Source organism: Silurus meridionalis, chromosome 6 (genome assembly GCF_014805685.1).
Source record: "Silurus meridionalis isolate SWU-2019-XX chromosome 6, ASM1480568v1, whole genome shotgun sequence".
NCBI classification, from domain to species: Eukaryota; Metazoa; Chordata; class Actinopteri; order Siluriformes; family Siluridae; genus Silurus; species Silurus meridionalis.
The window spans coordinates 31,625,798-31,647,209 of record NC_060889.1 but is presented as its reverse complement, the minus strand read 5'-3'; the positions used below and the strand labels follow the sequence as shown (position 1 = coordinate 31,647,209).

At 39.2% G+C, this 21,412-nt stretch overlaps 2 protein-coding genes across 6 annotated transcripts in view; both read right to left on the bottom strand.

Moving 5' to 3' along the window:
* Positions 1-19: 19 nt before the first annotated feature.
* Positions 20-13,210, bottom strand: LOC124387564 (zinc finger protein 850-like). Its single transcript, XM_046851975.1, has 6 exons — positions 13,047-13,210; positions 9,326-10,402; positions 3,779-4,892; positions 2,098-2,149; positions 1,897-1,967; positions 20-1,234 (listed from the first exon to the last, which is right to left on the bottom strand). The coding sequence occupies exons 2-6, from the start codon at positions 10,386-10,388 to the stop codon at positions 166-168; spliced, it is 3,369 nt and encodes a 1,122-aa protein (XP_046707931.1). The 5' UTR covers positions 10,389-10,402; positions 13,047-13,210; the 3' UTR covers positions 20-165.
* A 2,741-nt stretch (positions 13,211-15,951) lies between these two features.
* LOC124387445 (C-C motif chemokine 23-like) overlaps positions 15,952-21,412 on the bottom strand; it is a 34,424-nt gene continuing 28,963 nt past the window's right edge. Inside the window, exons 1-5 of one of the 5 annotated variants that reach the window (XM_046851812.1) lie at positions 18,888-19,881; positions 18,574-18,642; positions 17,948-18,062; positions 17,592-17,816; positions 15,952-16,197 (exon numbers count right to left, since the gene is read on the bottom strand). In XM_046851812.1, the coding sequence (XP_046707768.1) occupies positions 16,110-16,197; positions 17,592-17,816; positions 17,948-18,062; positions 18,574-18,642; positions 18,888-19,080 (690 nt within the window). In that variant the 5' untranslated portion in view covers positions 19,081-19,881 and the 3' untranslated portion in view covers positions 15,952-16,109. Of the gene's footprint in view, positions 16,198-16,357; positions 16,583-16,713; positions 16,829-17,339; positions 17,506-17,591; positions 17,817-17,947; positions 18,063-18,573; positions 18,745-18,887; positions 19,882-21,412 lie in introns of those variants that run through there. The other 4 variants (XM_046851811.1, XM_046851815.1, XM_046851816.1 and 1 more) reach the window with 4 other exon arrangements.

The following is a 21,412-nucleotide window of genomic DNA, read 5'->3' as shown; positions in this document are numbered from 1 at the left end:
TAGAGATACTTGAAAAAACTAGGAACAAATTACATTTATTTCATTAGTCCACCACTGAGAATTTCGTTTTATCCCATTAATCCTCATGGAAAGTTTCCAGTCTTCAAATTTCTTGGAATTTTGCAACCATAAATGCGAGTATAACCAGTTCCACTGTTCCCTCCTTCATGGATGTGTAGTGTTTTGAGACGGCCCTGGGGGGCAAATCTTTTCCCACATTGTAGGTATGTGAATACGCTGGTGTGTTCGGAGGTGACTTCTTTGGTTGAAACTCTTCCCACACTCTGAGCAGTGATACGGTTTCTCTCCCGTGTGAATGCGCTGGTGTCTTCGGAGGGCGTTGGACAGAGCGAACCTCTTTCCGCACTGTGGACAGTGGTACGGCTTCTGTCCGGTGTGGATGCGCTGGTGGTTTTGGAGGGTACTTATTTGAGCGAAGCTCCTTCCACACTTTGAACACTGGTACGGTTTCTGTCCGGTGTGGATGCGCTGATGGTTTCGAAGCGTAGTTGGCCGAGCAAAGCTCTTTCCACATTGTGAACAGCGGTACGGCTTCTGTCCGGTGTGAACGTGCTGGTGTATTTGAAAATGACTCTCCCGATTAAAACTCTTCCCACACTGCGGGCAGTAATAGAGCCTCTCTCCTGAGTGAAGAGTCTGGTGTTCCTGGAAAGTTGTCTTGTGTTTGAAACTCTCGCCGCATTGTGAACATTGATAGGGTTTCTCTCCTGTGTGAAGTCGCTGATGCGTCCTGAGATTTCCCCGCTGAGTAAATCCCCTGCCACACTGCAAGCACATGAACGGCTTCTCGCCGGTGTGAATTCGCTGGTGTTCGCGTAAAATACTCAGTCGAGTAAAGCTCTTTTCACAATGCGAGCACCGATACGGTTTCTCGCCCGTGTGAATGTGCTGGTGTCTCCGGAGGGTACTCCTGCAATTAAACCTCCTCCCGCACTGCGAGCACTGATGCGGCTTTTCGCCCGTGTGAACGCGCTGGTGTCTCCGAAGAGCGCTCGTGCAATTAAACCTTTTGCTGCACTGCGAGCACTGATACGGCTTCTCTCCCGTGTGAATGCGATGGTGGATTTGAAGTTTACTCTGCGACGCAAAACTCTTTCCACAGTCTGAGCAAGTGGGAAAATCTTTCTTTGTTGGTGAAGAACTGATCGTATCGGGGACGCTAAAGGTCGCTTGATGCCTACTGGAGTCTTTTGTGGGCATCATGGTTTTGAGTCTAGGTAAGAAAAAAAAAAATAGAATAAAAAATGTATATAAAATCTGTAGTACAGTAATCCCCCGCTTTACCGCGGTTAGAATCTGGTGCCCCGGTTTAGCGCGAAATTGCATTTGCCACATAACTAATTAGTTTGGCTGATTTTCCCGGTCTCCTGTTTTTAATGAAGTTTTACATTGAAAAAGTGAAATTTATTAATAATAATAATGACTGTTTGAAGTGTGTGGAAGGATAATTTATAGCTTAAATGATAAAAAAAGCATTTGTGGGTGGCGTCCATTTACCACATGAGGTTTTGGAACGTAACCACCTCGATAAACGGGGGATTACTGTATTTTAATGCTGCAAAATAATGGACCAGTAAATAAGTGATTAAGTGATTGTTTATATTTCAATAGCAATAAATATTAAAACATTTCATTATGATAGTGTGGTAATAATAGACTATATATTTATATATAATATAATATAATATATATAATATATATATATATATATATATATCAAAATCATTTTCTGTTACCGACAGACCCCCAATAAAGAAAGGAAAAACTATGTGGCCCTCACAGTAAAAAGTTTGTGGACCCCTGGCATAGAGGCTTATTTACATTTACAGAAGATGCCCTTCTGCGCAGCTCAGCGATACTGGGATTTGTACTCACAACCTTTTGATTGGAAGTCCAGCATCTTTCCCACTGAACATTCGCTTCTCCAATTCACTACTTGAAGGAACCTAAAGAATCTGCTGCAAACATCTCCATGTGAAGTGATATTTAGACAATATCAGGCAGGTGGTTTAAATGTTCTGGCTGATCAGAGTACAGTTAATAATTTATATCTACTATAATTAATAGTTTACTGACCACCACTCTGTTAGAGAAGTTCTCCAAAGCCAACTCTGAAATGATCCAGGGTCTTAAATGGGAATTACCAGCTGAGGAAACTGTTAGCTGAGGTAAACTAAGTTTAATTATCAGCACAATGCTAACAAAAACAAAGTGAAGTATATTAGAAAATTGCTAGCAAGCCTAAATAATTTATTCAAGGGAAAATCTAGTAATATTTCCCAGATATGAAGTGGAGATCCAGTCAGGATACGGTTTTATTTGAACTTACCTCAGGATTTAAATATTAACGGATTTTCTGCGTCCGTTATTTTTTCATTCCAACGGATTTAACCGTCGCTGTAACACTGAGGAAAATATTAATAAACATTGAGACGTGAATGGCTGCTTCTTCTTCTTCAGTGATTTCACAGCTAAACATGGGTTTTACCGCCATCTATTGGACCAACTTTGACCAAAGATCTACTCAAATTGCACTAGATTAGATTATAGTGTGGTGGTAGCTCATTACTTAAAGCGTTGGAGTTTGAAGGTCATGAGTTCCAATCCCAACAAGCTACACCTGGTGGGCCCTTGAGTGAGGCCCTTTACACTCAGGGGTAGTTAAGCAGTAGCTTAGTGGTTAAGATGTTGGATTTCTGATCAGAAGGTTGTGAGTTTAAATCCCAACACCAGTGTGCTGCCTTTGCTGGGCCCTTGAGCAAGGTCCTTAGCCCACAGTTGTTTGAATGAAATAATTGTAAATCATGCTGGATAAAGTAAACCTGAAATAGTATCAGAGTTGTCCCACAATGTTCTTCAGCCCAACTGTTCCTTATCTTTGGTTCTTAACCTTAAATGCCTACTGTTTATCTCCTCACCTCATTCTGAGGAACATTTCTACACATTCTACCACATACAACGACATTTTACACAACTGTCTGCCTCCAACTTTCTGCAAACAGTTTTTTGAGGAACCAAACATGGGTGAAAAAAGTCACAATGGTTTTGTCTATATAGTGTAGCGTTAGCAGAACGAGGAAATTATAAACCAACTGGGATACCAGAAATTTATACTTAAAACAATTCTTATGGCTTTGCTTATGAATCGGCGGCATTTAACATCCAGCTCTCACATGAAAGTAGCTTAAAAAGTCAGAAAGCCATGAGTTTAAATTCCAACAACACCAAGATGCCACTATTGGGTTCTTGAGCAAGGCTTTAAAACTTCAGATGTAAACACTGATCAGGCATAACATTAGAACAATCTGAGTGGTGAAGTGAAGAACACTGATGATCTCTTCATCATAGTACCTGTTAGCGAGTGAATTTATTTATTAATCAGCAGATGAACATTTTGTCCTTAAAGTTGACGTTAGAAGCAGTAAAAATGGGCGAACGTAAGGATTTGAGTGAGTTTGACAAATTGTGATGTCTAGACGACTGGGGCAGAGGGTCTCCAAATCTGCAGCTCTTGTGAGATGTTACTGGTCTGCAATGGTCATTGTCTCTCAAAAGTGCTAGAAGGAAGGAACAGTGGTGAACCGGTGACAGGGTCAAGGGGGACGAGAATCACTGATGCACGTGGGGAGCAAAGGCTGGTAGATAACTCTGACTGGAACACTACTGACAAGGGAATCTCTGTTTTGCCTTCCTGTGTGAACGCACTGATGGGACTGCAGGTGATTCGGTTGAGGGAAAAAAACCCTGATGTCAGTACTGATGGGAATTCTGTCTCGCGTGAACACGGAGATGTGTTTGAAGATTACTCAGGTGAGTGAAACGCTTCTCGCACTGCGAGCACTTGTACGGCTTCTCTCCGGTGTGAAGGCGCTGGTGATGTCTGAGAGTGTCCTTGCGGTTGAAACTGGTCCCACAGTGTGAACACAGATACGGTTTCTCTCCGGTGTGAACAAGCTGGTGATGCTGCAGAGTATCCTTCCGATTAAATCGTTTCCCGCACTGCGAGCAATGGAACAGATTTTCCCCCGTGTGAAGGCGTTGGTGGTACTGGAATGTGTCGCGTCGAACAAAGCTCTTTCCACACTCCAAGCACTGGTACGGGTTCTCTCCAGGGTGAAGGAGCTGGTGCTCTTTAAGGGCGCCCCGATCAGGAAAACGTTCTCCACACTGTGAGCAGATATAATTATCTCCGGTGTGAATGCGCTGATGTTTCTGGAAATGACTCTCTCGATTGAAACTCTTCCCGCACAGCGAGCAGTGGTACAGCCTCTGCCCAGAGTGAACACTCTGATGCTCCTGGAGGGTCGCGTTGTTTTGGAAACTCGTACCACAGAGCGAACAGCGATATGGCTTCTCCCCCGTGTGAATGCGTTGGTGCGTCCTGAGGTTCCCTCGCATGGTAAATCTTCTTCCACACTGCAAGCAGGTGAATGGTTTCTCTCCTGTGTGAACACGTTGGTGGTGCTTGAAGTTGCTGATGTCAGAGAAGCTCTTCCCGCATTGCGAGCACTGATACGGCTTCTCCCCAGTGTGAATGCGCTGGTGTCTCCGGAGAGCCCGCGTGCCCGTAAACCTCTTGCCGCACTGCAAGCACTCGTGTGGCTTCTCCCCCGTGTGAAGGCGCTGGTGATGTCTGAGAGTGTCCTTGCGGTTGAAACTGGTCCCACAGTGTGAACACAGATACGGCTTCTCTCCCGTGTGAGTGCGCTGGTGGATCTGTAAGCCACTCTTGCAAGTGAAGGTCTTCACACATTCTGAGCACGAGTGAAGCTTTTTCTTCACTTCAGTATGAGCGGAGATAGAACAGGTATCACCAGATGAAGTTTTGTGACTAGTGGAGTCTTTTATCAGCATCATGTTCTTCTGCATGTCTGGGGAGGGCAAAAATGGGCTCATTATAAAGTAATCATTAAATAAAAGAGTAAAGAGTAAAGCAGTGAAAATAACGACCTTGCATTTCAAGAAACTGGGGAACTTGGAAATGGCATCCTTCTTCAGTTCAGTCCAAATAAACATATACCACTCAGGATAGATTCTATAAGTGAGCAGAAATATCAGAAGAAATTATATATTGAACCACTTACACTGATAAAAAAAATATTGTGTAAAAGTGGATATATGCACGGTTTTTTTTCCAAAAGTATTGGGACACCTGACTTTTCGAGCCATATGTAGTTCTTCTCCAGACTGTTACCACAAAGTTGGAGGCACACTATTCTATAAGATGTCTTTGGATGAGTTAGCATGAAATTTTTCCAAACCTGTTCCAGCATGACAATGCCCCTGTGCACAAAGTTAGTATCTATCAGGATATGCTTTACATGGGTTGGAATGGAAGATCTCCAACTACTGAGCTGAGTGAACCTGATCACTGCACCCCAGGCACCTGCACCTGACTTGACTAACACCCTTGTGGCTGAGGGAATCTCCACAAAACTATCTAGTGGAACAACTTCCCAGAAAAATGGATGTCATTATAAGACTGAATGTGGAAGATGAGAAGCACATACCACTTTTATGGTCAGGAGTCCACAAGGTTTTGTCCATATAGTGTGTGTATTAATATATGTACATAGAAAACAGACAAAAATAGAGGTATCCCTTTTTAATCTTGCATTAGGAATAACTTATTTAAAGGGATGTGCATATATAGAAATGGCACAAATTATATATAAATATATATATAAAAGCATTAGACATACATGAATATCTATTCAGGATGCAAGTGACACCTTCAACTTACCCTAGGATTTAATGGACCTTTCCAAAATGCTGTTATTATTCATATCTTGTGTCCAACCAATTTCAGAATTTTCAGCATCCAGATGCTTAAAAACAGTTTCTTCCTCTGTGTTTTCACAGATAGAAGTGTTCCACTGCCCTCTATTGGACCAGGTTTGGTTAAATATCTTCTCAAACTGCACTGTATTCTGCTCTAAGTACACTGTCAGTGTGTTTAGAGCTTCTTCAGATTCTCCATAATCTTTCTTTCAGCTATTTTTCCTGTATGATTGAAGTGGCACCACTTTTGAGATCAAAAGATGATCACGTGGGGAAGTCTGATCTCTGTAGGTAAGGTGTTGGACGTCCGAATGAAAGATTCTCAGCACAGTTTTTCATCTACTCTGCTTACATTCTTATTATTCTTGCAGTACGTTCTCTCCAAAAGTATTGGAACAGAAGGGCCAGTTTCATCGGTTTTGCTTTACAATAAAGAGATTTTTATCTCAGCGTGAGGTGACATTACAATTTCAGCTTTTAGATCCTGACGTAGAACACAGATTATCAGGTGTCCAAAGTATTGAACACAACGTATTTCCTTTCCACATAAAACACTAAGCAATTTGAATGTCAACCCTTGCTGTGTGAAAGTTCAAAATGCAACCATATTATTCTGTTGCAGAAGGTTCCATAGATTTAACCCAGGATTTATTTTTCCAAGGCTTGCTTCCATCTGCTCTTTCTATCTGACCAAGCCACGTTTCATAATCATAACCATGTTCCACAACAAGCCACATTAATTCCGGACCAATTCAGCTTAAATGATCAAAAGTATTGGAACAGCTATACTGGTTTTGCAATACAATAAAGACATTTTGGTTTCAAGCTCAGAAGATGACTACGTGCAGATGTTGTATCTCTGTAAGTCAGGTGTTGGGTGTAAGTCAGGTGTTGGACATCTGAAAGAAATATGTTTAGACAGTTTGTTTTCTACTTTGCTTGGATTTTTATATTGTTCTTCTAGTTGTGTTGGTCAACGGTATTGGAACAGGAAGGCTATTTCTTTTGGTTTTGGTATACGATGGAGACATTTGGGGAAGTTGTAGCTCTGTAGGTAAAGTGTTGGATGTCTGAATGAAACATCAAATCCAAACACTATTCCCCACTGTTGGGCTGCTCAGAGTAGAAATGAGAACATTCTAAGTCACTCTAGATAAAGATCTGCCAAAATGCAAAATGCCTAAATGATGATGAGATGACAGACCAAAATGTCAGCTATTAGATCTAAATGTGAAAAGATCAACTTATGTTTTAGCAAAAAGATTTTTCATGTGATCAAAAATATTGGAACAAACTCTTTCGTCCATCTGGTGTATTCCCATATTACATTGCCTGCCACTGTGCATGTTGAGTGTAGGTCTGTGGATTAGTTGTGTGTAATGTAATGTGTAATGTGTTGTTTTTGTAGCTCTTCATCTGTTTATCATTTCAGCTCAAGTGTTTTTAAATCTGAGTTGGAGGAATGAGGTGGTGTGGGAGAACTGCCACGCAATTGCATTCTGGATGGGTTTGGATGCTGTTAAGAGGTTGACCTGCCAGAATATTTTCAGTAGTATGGGCTTTAGAGGATAAGCTACTGAAGGAGGACCTTATTTGGCCTACGTTGATATAAATACACATAAAGGCTAAACCCTTCTAATGCTGAAATGCTGAAATTATTGTGAGCCTTCCCACTTACCTACCTTACCATTCATCTATCCATTCATCCATCCATCCATCCATCCATCCATCCATCCATCTTGCAGTACCATCCTCTCCAAAAGTATTAGAACATCATGGCTGGTTCCATTGGTTTTACTACACACTTAAGACATTCAGGTTTGAGATCAAAAGGTGATTATGAGATGACAGGTCATACTTTCTTCTTTCATATCCTGGTATTTCCACCTTATATTAAATTTAACAATTTAAAACATGCCAACTTTTGTGCATTCAAAAGTATTGGAACACACAAGCGATATGTTTTTCCTGTTCATGTAGAGAGTTTACAAAGCAGTGTGACTTTCAGCACATTCTTTCATTTGTTCTATCCTCGGTCCAATTGGTGAGAACACATACCCAGTCTGAAGACCTTCTCTGGTCCAAAATCCAAAGCTTCACATTACTCCACCTTTAAAAAAAAAAAAAAAACCCAAAAAGACATTGTACAGGAACTTGAGGACCGGTTTGTACTTACCTCAGGATTAAATGTTCAATAAATCTATACATATCCCAGCTTGTGAGGAATCTTTGTTAAGAGCACAGCCATGACACAGCCCTCCTCTGGAGAAGAGATGGTTTAAAGCCTTGCTTAATGGCCCAACAGTATGAATCTTTAACCTTCAGATCATTACCCATTGAGTTCTCACAAGTCCTCACTTTCCTATTTCTGGTGTACCTGCTAGATACAAAGCAAGGAACTAAAACTGATTGAAGGTCTCAGAGGGTTTCATTCTGGAATTGAATGTTTCTGTGTATGAGAGGGGTATCTTCTGAGGGGCAAATTAGGCTTATACATGGATGTTCTATCATATAACTGTTAAAGATGCATTGACATTTTGACTCTATTATAGAAGACACTGAAAAGAATCTTTCCATGTTTGTTTGAAGATTGATTCTTACGGTTGGTCTTTGTAAGATTAGTCTTCAGGTGGGGGTGTGGTTACTTACTGATGTGGCCAAACGTATTTGGTCACCTGGTCATAAGTATGGTATGTGATTTTTGAGTATCGCATTCCACATTTAGTGCCAATTTGCTCTTATAATTCCCTCCACTCTTCTGGGAAGATGTTCCACTTGGAGTCTTGGAGTGAGCTATAGATATTTGTGCAATAAGGGTATTAAAGTGTTCAGTAGGGATGAGATCAGAGCTCTATAGCAGCAAGATCTTCCTCTCCAAAGCATGTAAACCAGATCTTCAAAGAGCTCACTTTGTGCACAGGGGCATCGCCATGCTGGAACAGGTTTGGGTCTTGTAGTTCAAGTGAAAGCAAAATGTTATTATAGCGCCATCTAAAGACCTGTACAACTGAGTGCCTACAGATTTGTGGTAACAGTTTGAAAAAAAAACATCAGGCAACTCTGTAGAACATAGGTTCTACAGAGTTGCCTGATGGAGAACACCATATTCAACACCTTTGGGAGGAATTGGAACTCCATCCAACATCAGCACCAGACTTTGCTGGGCCTTGATCCAATGGCAGCTTGGTGGGGCTCATGACATTGTCATTGAAAATGGAACATGTTCACCACTAGGACACATCTAATCACAAAATCTAATGTATGCCGTTCCGTACCAATTTTATGGTCAGGTGTCCACAAACTTTTGTCAATGTCCCTTTCAATGTTTTATAGGTCATGTTCCAGCTGATGTTTCATTGCGATTCCTTTCTTACTGCTTCTTATACTTACTATTAGAATATACTTATTAGTAACAGGTGTTTATTGGACTAAACTTATTTGGAATAACGATCTGGAATTCGACAACAGGAAAACAAGACCGACAGCTACAGTTCCCATCATCGTCTTTACTTAAAATGAGTTTAAATAAGTGAATTTTTCGACCCAGTTTTCGTCCATTGCGAATGTGGATTGGATTGGGTTTGTTTGGTGTGAACACGCAGGTGTCTTTGCAGAGTGCTGGGGTGAGTGAAGCTCCTCCCGCACCGCGAGCACTGATACGGCTTCTCTCCGGTGTGAATGTGCTGGTGATGTCTTAGAGTGTATTTCTGATTAAAACTCTTCCCACAATGCGAGCACTGGTACGGCTTTTCTCCCGTGTGGGTGCGCTGGTGCGCTTTGAGAGCGCTTAACTGGTTAAAACACTTTTGGCACTGGGAGCAGCTGTAGGGTTTTTCTCCGGTGTGAATGCGCTGATGCGTTTGGAAGTTGCTCTCTCGGTTAAAGCTCTTGCCGCACTGCGAGCAGCGGTACGGCTTGTCTCCTCGGTGAATACTCTGGTGTCGTGTCAGGGTCCTTTTGTGATTAAAACTCTTGCCGCACTGCGGGCAGTGATAGGGTTTTTCCCCGGTGTGAACGTGCTGGTGTTGTTGGAGACCGCGCTGTAGATGAAAACCCTTTCCACATTGTAAGCAGCGAAACGACTTCTCTACCGCGTGGGTTCGTTGGTGCTGTAGAAAATTGCTAATGTCAGCAAAACTCTTTCCGCAGTCTGCACATCGATAGGGCTTCTCCCCCGTGTGGATGCGCTGGTGTGTTTTGAGATTGGCCTTGTGAGTAAACTTTGCTCCGCACTCCACACAGAGAAACGGTTTCTCTCCCGTGTGAATTCGTTGATGTTGGTGGTAATTGCTCAGCCTGGAGAAACGCTTCCCGCACTTCGAGCAGTCATAGGGCTTCTCTCCGGTGTGGATGCGCTGGTGGAGCTGGAGAGTGATCAGTTGTGAAAAACTCTTCCCGCAATGCGAGCAATCGTACGGCTTCTCTCCAGTGTGAACACGCTGGTGTCTTTGGAGCATGCTGCGATGAGTAAAACTCTTCCCACAGTCCGAGCAGGGGTGAAGGTCAGCCTGCATCCGTACTTCACTGGTCATAGTACAAAAGATATCTGCCTCTTGCTGACTGTCCGAGTCTCTTGAGGGCATCATGATACTGTTTATACCTGGGGAGAGGAAAGAAATGGAACTCAATAAGCTTTGTTTGCGTAACCATGCTACTACGCTTTAAATTATAGGACCATCAGCCGGTTTGCCAAAAAGCACTGCCTCAGATATCCAAGCAACATCGACCACACAACCCAAAGTAAATGTGAAAAGCACTTCAAACAACTTAGGATTTAACCAGTGGCCTTAACCAAAGTTCATCTCATTTATACCACTGAGCAACTAAGCAGCTGAGGGTTCATGGCATTGCTCAAGTGCCCAAAAACTGGTTGCTTGAACTCATTCGAACTCATAACCTTCAGAAACCTTTTTACAAATAATCCATTCCATTTACCAGAACCAGTTAACCAGTTTAGAAGACATGCAGCTAAAATAGTTTTAGCAAAGTTTTTCAGTCGGATTGATCACTCAAATATAATTCTGTAAAAGAGCTCACAGATGTATGGAAGAAGAAAAGAAATTGAACCATCTTGTTTTCTGAAGATCACTGCAAACAGTAGAAAACATCACAAATTCTAATGAAAGTGACCATCACATCATGCTTGTGTAAGTCATTAAATAAGCTCAAAAACTCAGAAACCAAAAAAATAAAATAAAATAAAAGCACAGAAACCATTTCAGAAACCATCACGTGACCTTTGGCATGTTGCCAAAGGTGTTTCTATTATAACCATTAAAACACAACAATTCCCATTATAACTATTAATACCAATGGGACTCTTGTTACAACCATACAACCATTAAAAACAATATATTGTATTCCCATTACAACTACTACAATTCACATCATCACCTTTAAAAGCAGTATGTTTTATTCTGACCAATAAAAGCAATACAACTCTCATTATTAACAATAAAACTGAAAAAATTCCATTACAACAATGCAGTTCCCATTATAACCATTTTTTACTCTGTGGTGGCCTCAGCTATCTTCTATGGTGTGTTCTGCTGGTGCAGCAGCATCTCTACTGCAGACAGGAAGAGACTGGACAAGCTAATCAGGAAGTCCAGCTCAGACCTGGGGATTCCCCTGGACACTGTACAGGAGGTGGGAGAAGGAGGATGGGAGCTAAACTCATCATTACCGCAGAACGTCTCTCACCCCCTGTATGTAGCAGTTTCATCTCTGAGCAGCTCCTTCAGTGACACACTGTTACATCCTGTGTCTGAAAGAGTGATACAGAAGCTCTTTTCTCTCTACTTATCTTATTTTAAAACAAATACACTTCCCTCTACAACTATTAAAATCGATATAATTCCAATTTGACAATGTAACCAATACAAGTCTCATTATAACCATTATAAATCCAATTACAACCAAAACAGTTGTGATTATAACCACAAACCACATAACAATCCCCATTATTACACCCAAAACCATTACAATCCCTATTATTACACCCAAAACCATTAAAATCCCCATTATGACACCCAAAACCATTACAATCCCCGTTATTACACCCAAAACCAATACAATCCGCATTATTACACCGAAACCTTTACAATTCCCATTATAACCATTAAAACCATCACAGCTCTCATTATAAACAATAAAACCACAACAAGTCCCATTATAACGATTATATCCATTACATTTCCCATTATAACATTACAATTCCCATAATAACCCTTAAAACCATTACAATTCCTATTATAACCCTTAAAACTATTACAATTCCCATTATAACCCTTAAACCCATTACAATTCCCATTATATCCCTTAAACCATTACAATTCTATTATAACCCTTAAAACCATTACAATTCCTATTATAACCCTTAAAACCATTACAATTCCCATTATAACCCTTAAACCCATTACAATTCCCATTATAACCCTTAAACCCATTACAATTCCCATTTTAACCCTTAAAACCATTACAATTCCCATTATAACCCTTAAACCCATTACAATTCCCATTATAACCCTTAAAACCATTATAACCCTTAAAACATTACAATTCCCATTATAACCATTAAAACATTACAATTCCCATTATAACCCTTAAACCATTACAATTCCTCTTATAACCATTAACACCAGTCCCATTTTTATTATAACCCTTACAATTCCCATTATAACCATTAAAATCATTAAAATTCCTATTCTAAGATTTAAAACCATCACAATTTGATTTCTACCATTAACCCCTGTGTAAATAAAGTAGCTGAAACCATTACAATTCCCATAATAACCCTCAAAACCATTACAATTCCCATTACAGCCCTTAAAACCATTACAATTATTATTATAACCCTTAAAACCATTACAATTCCCATTATAACCATTAACACCAGTCCCATTCTAATTATAATTCTTACAATTCCCATTATAACCATTAAAATCATTAAAATTCCTATTCTAAGGTTTAAAACAATCACAATTTGATTTCTACCATTAACCCCTGTGTAAATAATGAAGCTGAAGTAATGCTACCTGAGGTAAAGTAACTTACAGCCTTAATCTTTACCAGTCGCTGAAATATGTACAAATTCCTAAGGAATTTCTGAGGTAAAATTCAGTAATGTTCACTAGACCCTATTAGATATGAAGTGGATATGAAGTGGAGATCCAGTGGAGATCCAGTCAGGACCTGGTAACCCACACCGAGCAGCTCAGAGAACCAGTTTCACTTTAACTTACCTCAGGATTTAAACATTTATCCTCCTCAGATATTTCACTACTATAATTATATTTTATAAAAATCTTTTACTGTATATAAACTATATTAAGAGTACATGTAGAGATGATCAGATCATTTTGATTAGATCTCGGAGGTCCAAGCTCTTCATCGAGTTGAGATGATTTCACAGGTGTATGGTGTTTTACCGCCATCTACTGGCCTGGATTTTAGGTCAAATATTAAAGATCTACTTCACTTCCTTCTAATGTTCATGAAAACTGTTTTCACCTTCCTCTTGTGTTAGGGTCGGTTTCGACCCAGTTATAATATAACATTTTAAAACAATAATTAGTGCCAAAACTGAAATCATAAACACAATTGTCAGCTCAGTAACAAAGTCAGCCGACAGTCAGCTCCTCTCCTAACCCTGTGAGCTTCAGTTAGGGGCTTCTCTCTTTGCCTGTTTGTCACCTTCCCTGAGCAAACAAAACAAACAAACAAAACTGACATGTCCAGACATGCAAGACATACATAAGACCAATTCAGTTTAGATTTGGTGACTTGCAGAGTGCATATCTCCAGTTTGCATGCAAAAAATTAGAAGATCCTCTGTGAGGCAGAGGACACAGAGCAGCATCGCGATACAGATTAGGAAGTTTCTGAGGAGGAAGACAATGTAGAGAATCAACCAGAAGACACAGACACATCTGATGAGTCTGATGAAGAGGTCGCCGGTGCTGAAGCTGCTTCCGCTCCTGCTGAAACATTTAAATCCAAAAGTGGTAACATCTGTTGGAGCTCAGTACCTGCTGAATTACATGGCAGGCTGACTGCTGCAAATGTAATCAAAATGACCTCTGGGATCACTAGGTTTGCTTTAATGAGACATCAATTTTTTTACTTTTTGATCTGTAAAAAAACAGCTATGCATGGAATCTACAGATTTACACAGGCAAACCTGCGAGTGGCATCCCTAAGAAAAAACAAGGAAAATGTGTAGTCCTCAATATGACTACTGGACTAAGGGGTCAAAATATCACATGTGACAATTATTTTTTACCAGCTATGAAATTGGACAAGAACTTCTCAGGAGGAAAGTTACCATGGTGGGCACAATAAAATAAAAAAAAGTGGTACTTATGTCCACTTTTCATAAAGATGGATGTAGCTGTGTCGTCAGGAAGTGAGAAAAAGCCAATACGTATCCTGGACTATAATAAAAACAAAGGAGGAGTGGACAACCTGGATAAGCTGACCACATACACTTGCCAGGGAATGACCAGGAGATGGCCAATGCTTGTGTTTTTTATAACATCCTAGATGTGGCTGCATACAATACATTTGTGTTGTGGACCCACATCCACCTAGGGATTTCTTGCCAACAAGCGAAGAATGTTTCTTGAGGAGCTAGGAAGTTCCCTAGTCAAGACGCACATTGAGCGAAGCTGAGACCGCAGCCTTGGTCAGACAGCTGCAGAGTTCACCTAGCAACTTAAAGAGCATCAGCACCAGCATCCTCCTCAGCCAGCCCAGCCCAGCCTCAACATCTACCAGCACAGCAAAAGCCACAAACCAACTGAGGCCACCTGATTCTAAAAGAAAGAGGTGTCAGGTCTGCCTTAGCAATAAGGACAGAAAGGCAAACATATTCTGCTTCTACTGCAAAAAATATCTCTGCGAAGAACACACTACTGACTATTTGCCACACATGCATCTAAACACACATACACGTATGTTTTCGCAAACAAAGACATTTTTTGGAACTGGTACTTGATTTCCATTGGTTTGATTGCTTGATTGGTTGTTGTTTGTTTGACTGCGAATCTATATCTATATTTTTTATTATTACTTTTTATGATTTTCATTTTGTATTTGTATTTAAGCTCTATTTAAAAAAAATATATACTTTTTTTGGGGTAAAAATATATGGGTCAAAATTGACCTGAACAGCATAGATGCTATTATAGTTAATAATATTAAAATAATTCAATGTATGTATATATTTATTTATATATTTAAGAGATGTGTTCTTATACCTCTCAGTAATAGTCAGGCAACATAACAATCATTTATTTATTTATATAATTCTCTTGAGGTTCATTTTACTATTTTTCTTTATTGAAAACGAGAGGTATGCTCTCAAATGAAACACCAAAAATATTCAAAGCAATCTTTTCATGGGTAAGGAAACCTAACAGGGTAACCAAGAGGTGCGAAACAAACTGGATGATGAAAAATTGTGGGTATTTTGTGGCTGTTTTAAGACACGGGTCAAAACCAACCTGTTAACATTAGAGATAGTAACAGGAAGCTAACATAAGAGGAAGGTTAAATGCTTCAGTTCCTGTTTCTCTGAGGCTTTATCTCTCTGTGTGATACTAAATCCATCTATTAATACATGGTTCACCAACATCTCTTCTTTTAGATCATTCAAGAAGAAAATTACATTTTGTTTTCTCATTGCTTTAACAGGATGTTATTTTTGGGTCTGTCATAATTTATTACACATGTTGTAGATGTTGTGATGGTGGAAACACACTGGTTAATGTGAGTGAAAGGAGCAGTCACTTAGCTTCTGAGGGAAAGGTTCTACTGCTGGACCCTTGAGCAGGATCAGTAACTTTTAGCTTTTGTTGTAAATGTTACTGACCCTGAATAAAAGTGTTTCTAAGAACTATGAATAAATGCTGTAAACTAAATCAGTATAAACTGCAGATTACAGAGAGAATGTTGGTGTGAAACTGGTTCTATAATCACTAGACTGGAGTTGATCTGAGAGTAATTCCATTAAAAGCTTCATGTTCTCTCAGTATAAATGCCCAGTTCCTGGAAGAACCCAGAGTTTGTGAGAGAACATCCCAGAACATCCCAACAATAGAAACAGTATTAAGAAGTGATTATTCAGAGAAACAAACCAAGAGGTCATGAGTTATAAATGTGCTTTAATTTGTGTAGAAGATGGAAATAAATCAGTGCCTGCAGTTACAGGTGTGTTTTTAATAAAACATCATGAAAGTATGAAGTGAAGCATTCTGAAAAAAAAGCTGATTCATGGAGAGACATTTGTTTTGTGATGTCTGAGTTTATGCTGGTTGTTTAATTTTGATGATCTGCTTCACCCAATCCACCTCAGGATCTGCACACACCCGTAATCCCTTATTTGTTGTAAGACTGCAGAAGAAAGAAGATAAACATCAGGAGAGAACCAGAATCTGTGAATCTCCTCATTTAGATTATATTTTTAAATCATCTGCGAGAATTAATAATACATTTATAAAGAATAAATAATAATAAAGAATAAAAAAAATAAAGTAAGAATGATAAATCGTACATGACTCCAGGAAGTGTGCAGTCAGATCTTGTTTTTTCCACAGAGACGATGTTCGCTGCAGGAATTGGTCTTTTATGAAACTCAAAACAGCACAATCCTGCTTCATTCCCTGCTGTGACATTCACTGTCATTATCTTCTCTTTTATTTCAGACTTACTGATGATCTGCTTCACCCAGTCCACCTCAGGATCTACACACACCTGTGATCCCTTTTTTGTTGTAAGACTGCAGAAGAAAGAAGATAAATATCAGGAGAGAACCAGAATCTGTGAATCTCCTCGTTTAGATTATATTTTGAAATCCTCTGTTAGAATTATTAAACAAATAAAAAATAAGACAGGAATCACAAATCATACATGACTCCAGGAAGTGTGCAGTCGAATCTTGTTTGTTTCACAGAGACGATGTACGCTGCAGCAATTGATGTTTTATGAAACTCAAAACAGCACAAACCCGTCGCTTCATTCACTCCTGTGACAGAACATTTCATTATCTTCTCTTCTATTTTTCAATAAAGGCATATGTGAAAAAATGAATAAAATATCCTGATAGTTTGGCTCAATATACTAATGATTACAATTATTTAAATATTAATGAATATCCACCAATCAGTTCTGGGAAATTTTAAATGATTAAATCCAGATATTAATTTCATGTTTAAAAGTTGTATGAAATCTTAAGGCAGTTATTCATATTTTTAAGAAAAAACTAACAAAAAAACCCAAACTCCATCTTGGCACGATGTTAGAGACCTGCTGATCTTAACAAACATCTGCATTTTTTCTGCCCTTCCCTGAATATTTTTCTAATATTATGCAAGAATTATTAAACATGGAGTTGATAATCGTTTAAAGAAGCGTTATATTATAAATGTACAATAATAACGTAGATATGATCCCCATATGATCCCCACACACACACAAAACCACCCTCTTAACAGTAAGTTGGGTAGAAGTGTTTATTGTAGTCACATATCACATACCTGAACCTCTATGTGTTTGTAGAGTGTGTAGATGTTCTGTGTGATCCTGTGGATCTGGATTTGTTGCAGCTAAAATAGAGAAGGTTGTCAAGATTTCTTGACTTTGCACTGTTGAGGAATCCATGTATACAGGTGTATCCGTGTTTAAACAAAAATCGGTCATGAGTTCATCTATAATTAAAAACCCAGAGAAAATGTATAATAATAATAATAATAAAGAATAAAAAATAAAGTTAGAATGATAAATCGTACATGACTCCAGGAAGTGTGCAGTCGAATCTGGTTTCCTTCACAGAGACGATGTCCGCTGCAGGAATTGGTCTTTTATGAAACTCAAAACAGCACAATCCTGCTTCATTCCCTGCTGTGACATTCACTGTCATTATCTTCTCTTTTATTTCAGACTTACTGATGATCTGCTTCACCCAGTCCACCTCAGGATCTACACACACCTGTGATCCCTTTTTTGTTGTAAGACTGCAGAAGAAAGAAGATAAATATCAGGAGAGAACCAGAATCTGTGAATCTCCTCGTTTAGATTATATTTTGAAATCCTCTGTTAGAATTATTAAACAAATAAAAAATAAGACAGGAATCACAAATCATACATGACTCCAGGAAGTGTGCAGTCGAATCTTGTTTGTTTCACAGAGTCGACGTCCGCTGCAGCAATTGATGTTTTATGAAACTCAAAACAGCACAAACCCGTCGCTTCATTCACTCCTGTGACAGAACATTTCATTATCTTCTCTTCTATTTTTCAATAAAGGCATATGTGAAAAAATGAATAAAATATCCTGATAGTTTGGCTCAATATACTAATGATTACAATTATTTAAATATTAATGAATATCCACCAATCAGTTCTGGGAAATTTTAAATGATTAAATCCAGATATTAATTTCATGTTTAAAAGTTGTATGAAATCTTAAGGCAGTTATTCATATTTTTAAGAAAAAACTAACAAAAAAACCCAAACTCCATCTTGGCACGATGTTAGAGACCTGCTGATCTTAACAAACATCTGCATTTTTTCTGCCCTTCCCTGAATATTTTTCTAATATTATGCAAGAATTATTAAACATGGAGTTGATAATCGTTTAAAGAAGCGTTATATTATAAATGTACAATAATAACGTAGATATGATCCCCATATGATCCCCACACACACACAAAACCACCCTCTTAACAGTAAGTTGGGTAGAAGTGTTTATTGTAGTCACATATCACATACCTGAACCTCTATGTGTTTGTAGAGTGTGTAGATGTTCTGTGTGATCCTGTGGATCTGGATTTGTTGCAGCTAAAATAGAGAAGGTTGTCAAGATTTCTTGACTTTGCACTGTTGAGGAATCCATGTATACAGGTGTATCCGTGTTTAAACAAAAATCGGTCATGAGTTCATCTATAATTAAAAAAAACCCAGAGAAAATGTATAATAATAATAATAATAATAATAATAACAACAAAAATAATAATGATAATAATAATAATTTCATTCTGTGTGGTAAAATAGAAAAAAAAGTGAGCAGCTTTTGTTGAACTTACCATCACATTCTGCATAGTAATGGAAGCAGGTGATCACCAGTAGAACCAGCAGAACCGATTGACTAGTGGAGAACATAGCTGATGCTGATAGTGGAAAATGACTGAGTAAATGAAAGTAAGAGGTCTGCTGAGTAAATAAAGCCACTGGTGATGAAACAGTTTCACAGGAAACTCGTATGTGACTTTTTATCATAGCAAAATCAGCTCAGAGGCTCTGGTACCAAGAACAAGCTGTAGCAGAAAACACTGTGCAACCCACAAGAACTGCAAAGAAACTGCATATACACAAATCCACAAACTAAACCTTGCTATTAGTTCCTTTAAAAAACCTTCATCATTGATGTGATCTTTTAGGGTCACCTCCGTAACATCACATTGTGGTTTTTTTCCAACCTGAGAAGATTGCTGGAGATGAAGAGAAAGTCTCCTGCAACACTTTCTTCAAAGGCAGAGAGGGTGGTGTCTACTGCAAAGCTTCAACCAGAACTTCAGTCTGACCTGACCTTTGCCTACCATACTTCTAACTTTCGTTGTTGCTTTGGTTGTGTACGTTCAAAACCACTAGATGCAGAAGGAAAAAACCTTGAGAGGAACCAGACTCAAGAGGGATCCTCATCCTCATCTGGATGGCACCGAATGTCCATTTATTACAGTTCATCGTTGTTGAGGTGCAGTGATGGAGATTAAATGTGAACTGTATTTAGCACTGATTGTTCACACAGTGTGAACTTGTCCATAGAATTTTCACTTAATAAGGCTGAATTTTATTGTCTACTATTAATAATGATTAAAGCTGGCCTAAGCTGCACTTTTTAACTTGCACATGCATGTTGTTTTGCAAGATAAGTCAAGGAGTGTCTTTAGCTCAGGTGTTTAACAATGCTGGCTGCAGATCAACTCAAGTCAAGTTTATTTCTAATGCGCGTTTCACAACAGACGTTGTCTCAAAGCAGCTTTACAGAAATCAACAGTGAAGGTGAATGGTGTGTATTTATCCCTGATGAGCAGCCGTGGTGACTGTGGCAAGGAAAAACTCCCTTAGATGTTATGAGGAAGAAACCTTGAGAGGAACCAGACTCAAAAGGGGAACCCATCCTCATTTGGGTGACATCAAGAGTTTGATCATAAATCTTTCAACAATACAGAACACTGGAGAGTGAGAACTAACATAAGCACTGGACTATAAGATTATAAGTAAATGTTCTTTCTACAGTCTTATACAGTCTTTATGGTTATAAAAGTAGGAGCTACTGAGCAACATTTGTGATCATCACAGATCCAACACCGGCTTCTCCATGCCAGAGCCTTTAAACACTCCAGGAGGTCCAATGTCAAACTCCACACATGTAGTGGGATCCAATTGGCACTGGTACGTCTCTAGATGGATCGGGATGTTTGTGAGTTCGGCATCTACTTCTTCAAAGGTCCATAATCTTCATGAGGTGGGACGTGACTGGAGCTGGCCAAACCTCAGGATGCCTTGGGATGGGGAGAGAAAGAGAAGCAGTGGAGAAAAATTAGCATAGCTGCTGTTCATTATATTAACAGCACAAGTTGATAACGTGCATGTGATCAGATGTTCTGGAGGACAAGGTTATGATGTGATGTGTGTTATGTGTAGAACTCGCTAAAAAGATATGTTTTTAATCTACACTTAAACTGGGAGAGTGTGTCTGAGTCCCGAACACTGTCAGAAAGACTATTCCAGAGTTTAGGAGCTAAATGTCAGAATGTTCTACCACCTTTAGTGGACTTTGCTATTCTAGGAACTACTAGAAGCCCAGAGTTTTGAGATCTCAGGGAGCGTGGCGGATTGTAGCGTGTTAAAAGACTGGATAGATACCTGGGAGCCAAACCATTTAGTGCTTTATAAGTAAGTAATAGTATAAGTAATAGTTTGTAGTCGATTCGAAACTTAACAGGAAGCCAGTGCAGGAATGAAAAGATTAGGGTTATATGATCATATTTTCTTGACCTTGTGAGAACTCTTGCTGCCGCATTTTGAACTAACTGAAGCTTGTTTATTAGTGATGCAGGACATCCACCTAGTAACGCATTACAGTAGTCTATTCTGGAGGTCATGAAAGCATGGATGAGCTTCTCTGCATCAGATATAGATGACATGTTTCTTAGCTTAGAAATATTTCCATGGTGAAAGAAGGCTGTTTTTGTAACTTGGTTGATATGGTATTTAAAAGATAAGTTGCTCTAAAATAACTCCCAGGTCTTTTACTGTTGAACTAGTGGTTACAGAACATCCGTCTAAATGCAGGTTGAGATGCTGGGGCTTCTGTGTACTGGTTTTTGGGCTGATGAGCAAAATCTCCATCTTATCAGAATTTAATAGTAGAAAGTTATGGGTCATCCAATCTTTTAATTATTTAACACACTCGGTTATCCAAGCTAATTGAGTGTATAGCCTTTTGATGAGATATCTAGCTGGTATCATCAGCATAACAGTGGAAGCTAATTCCATGCCTTCTAATAATATTTCCTAAGGGAAGCATGTATATTGTGAAGAGCAG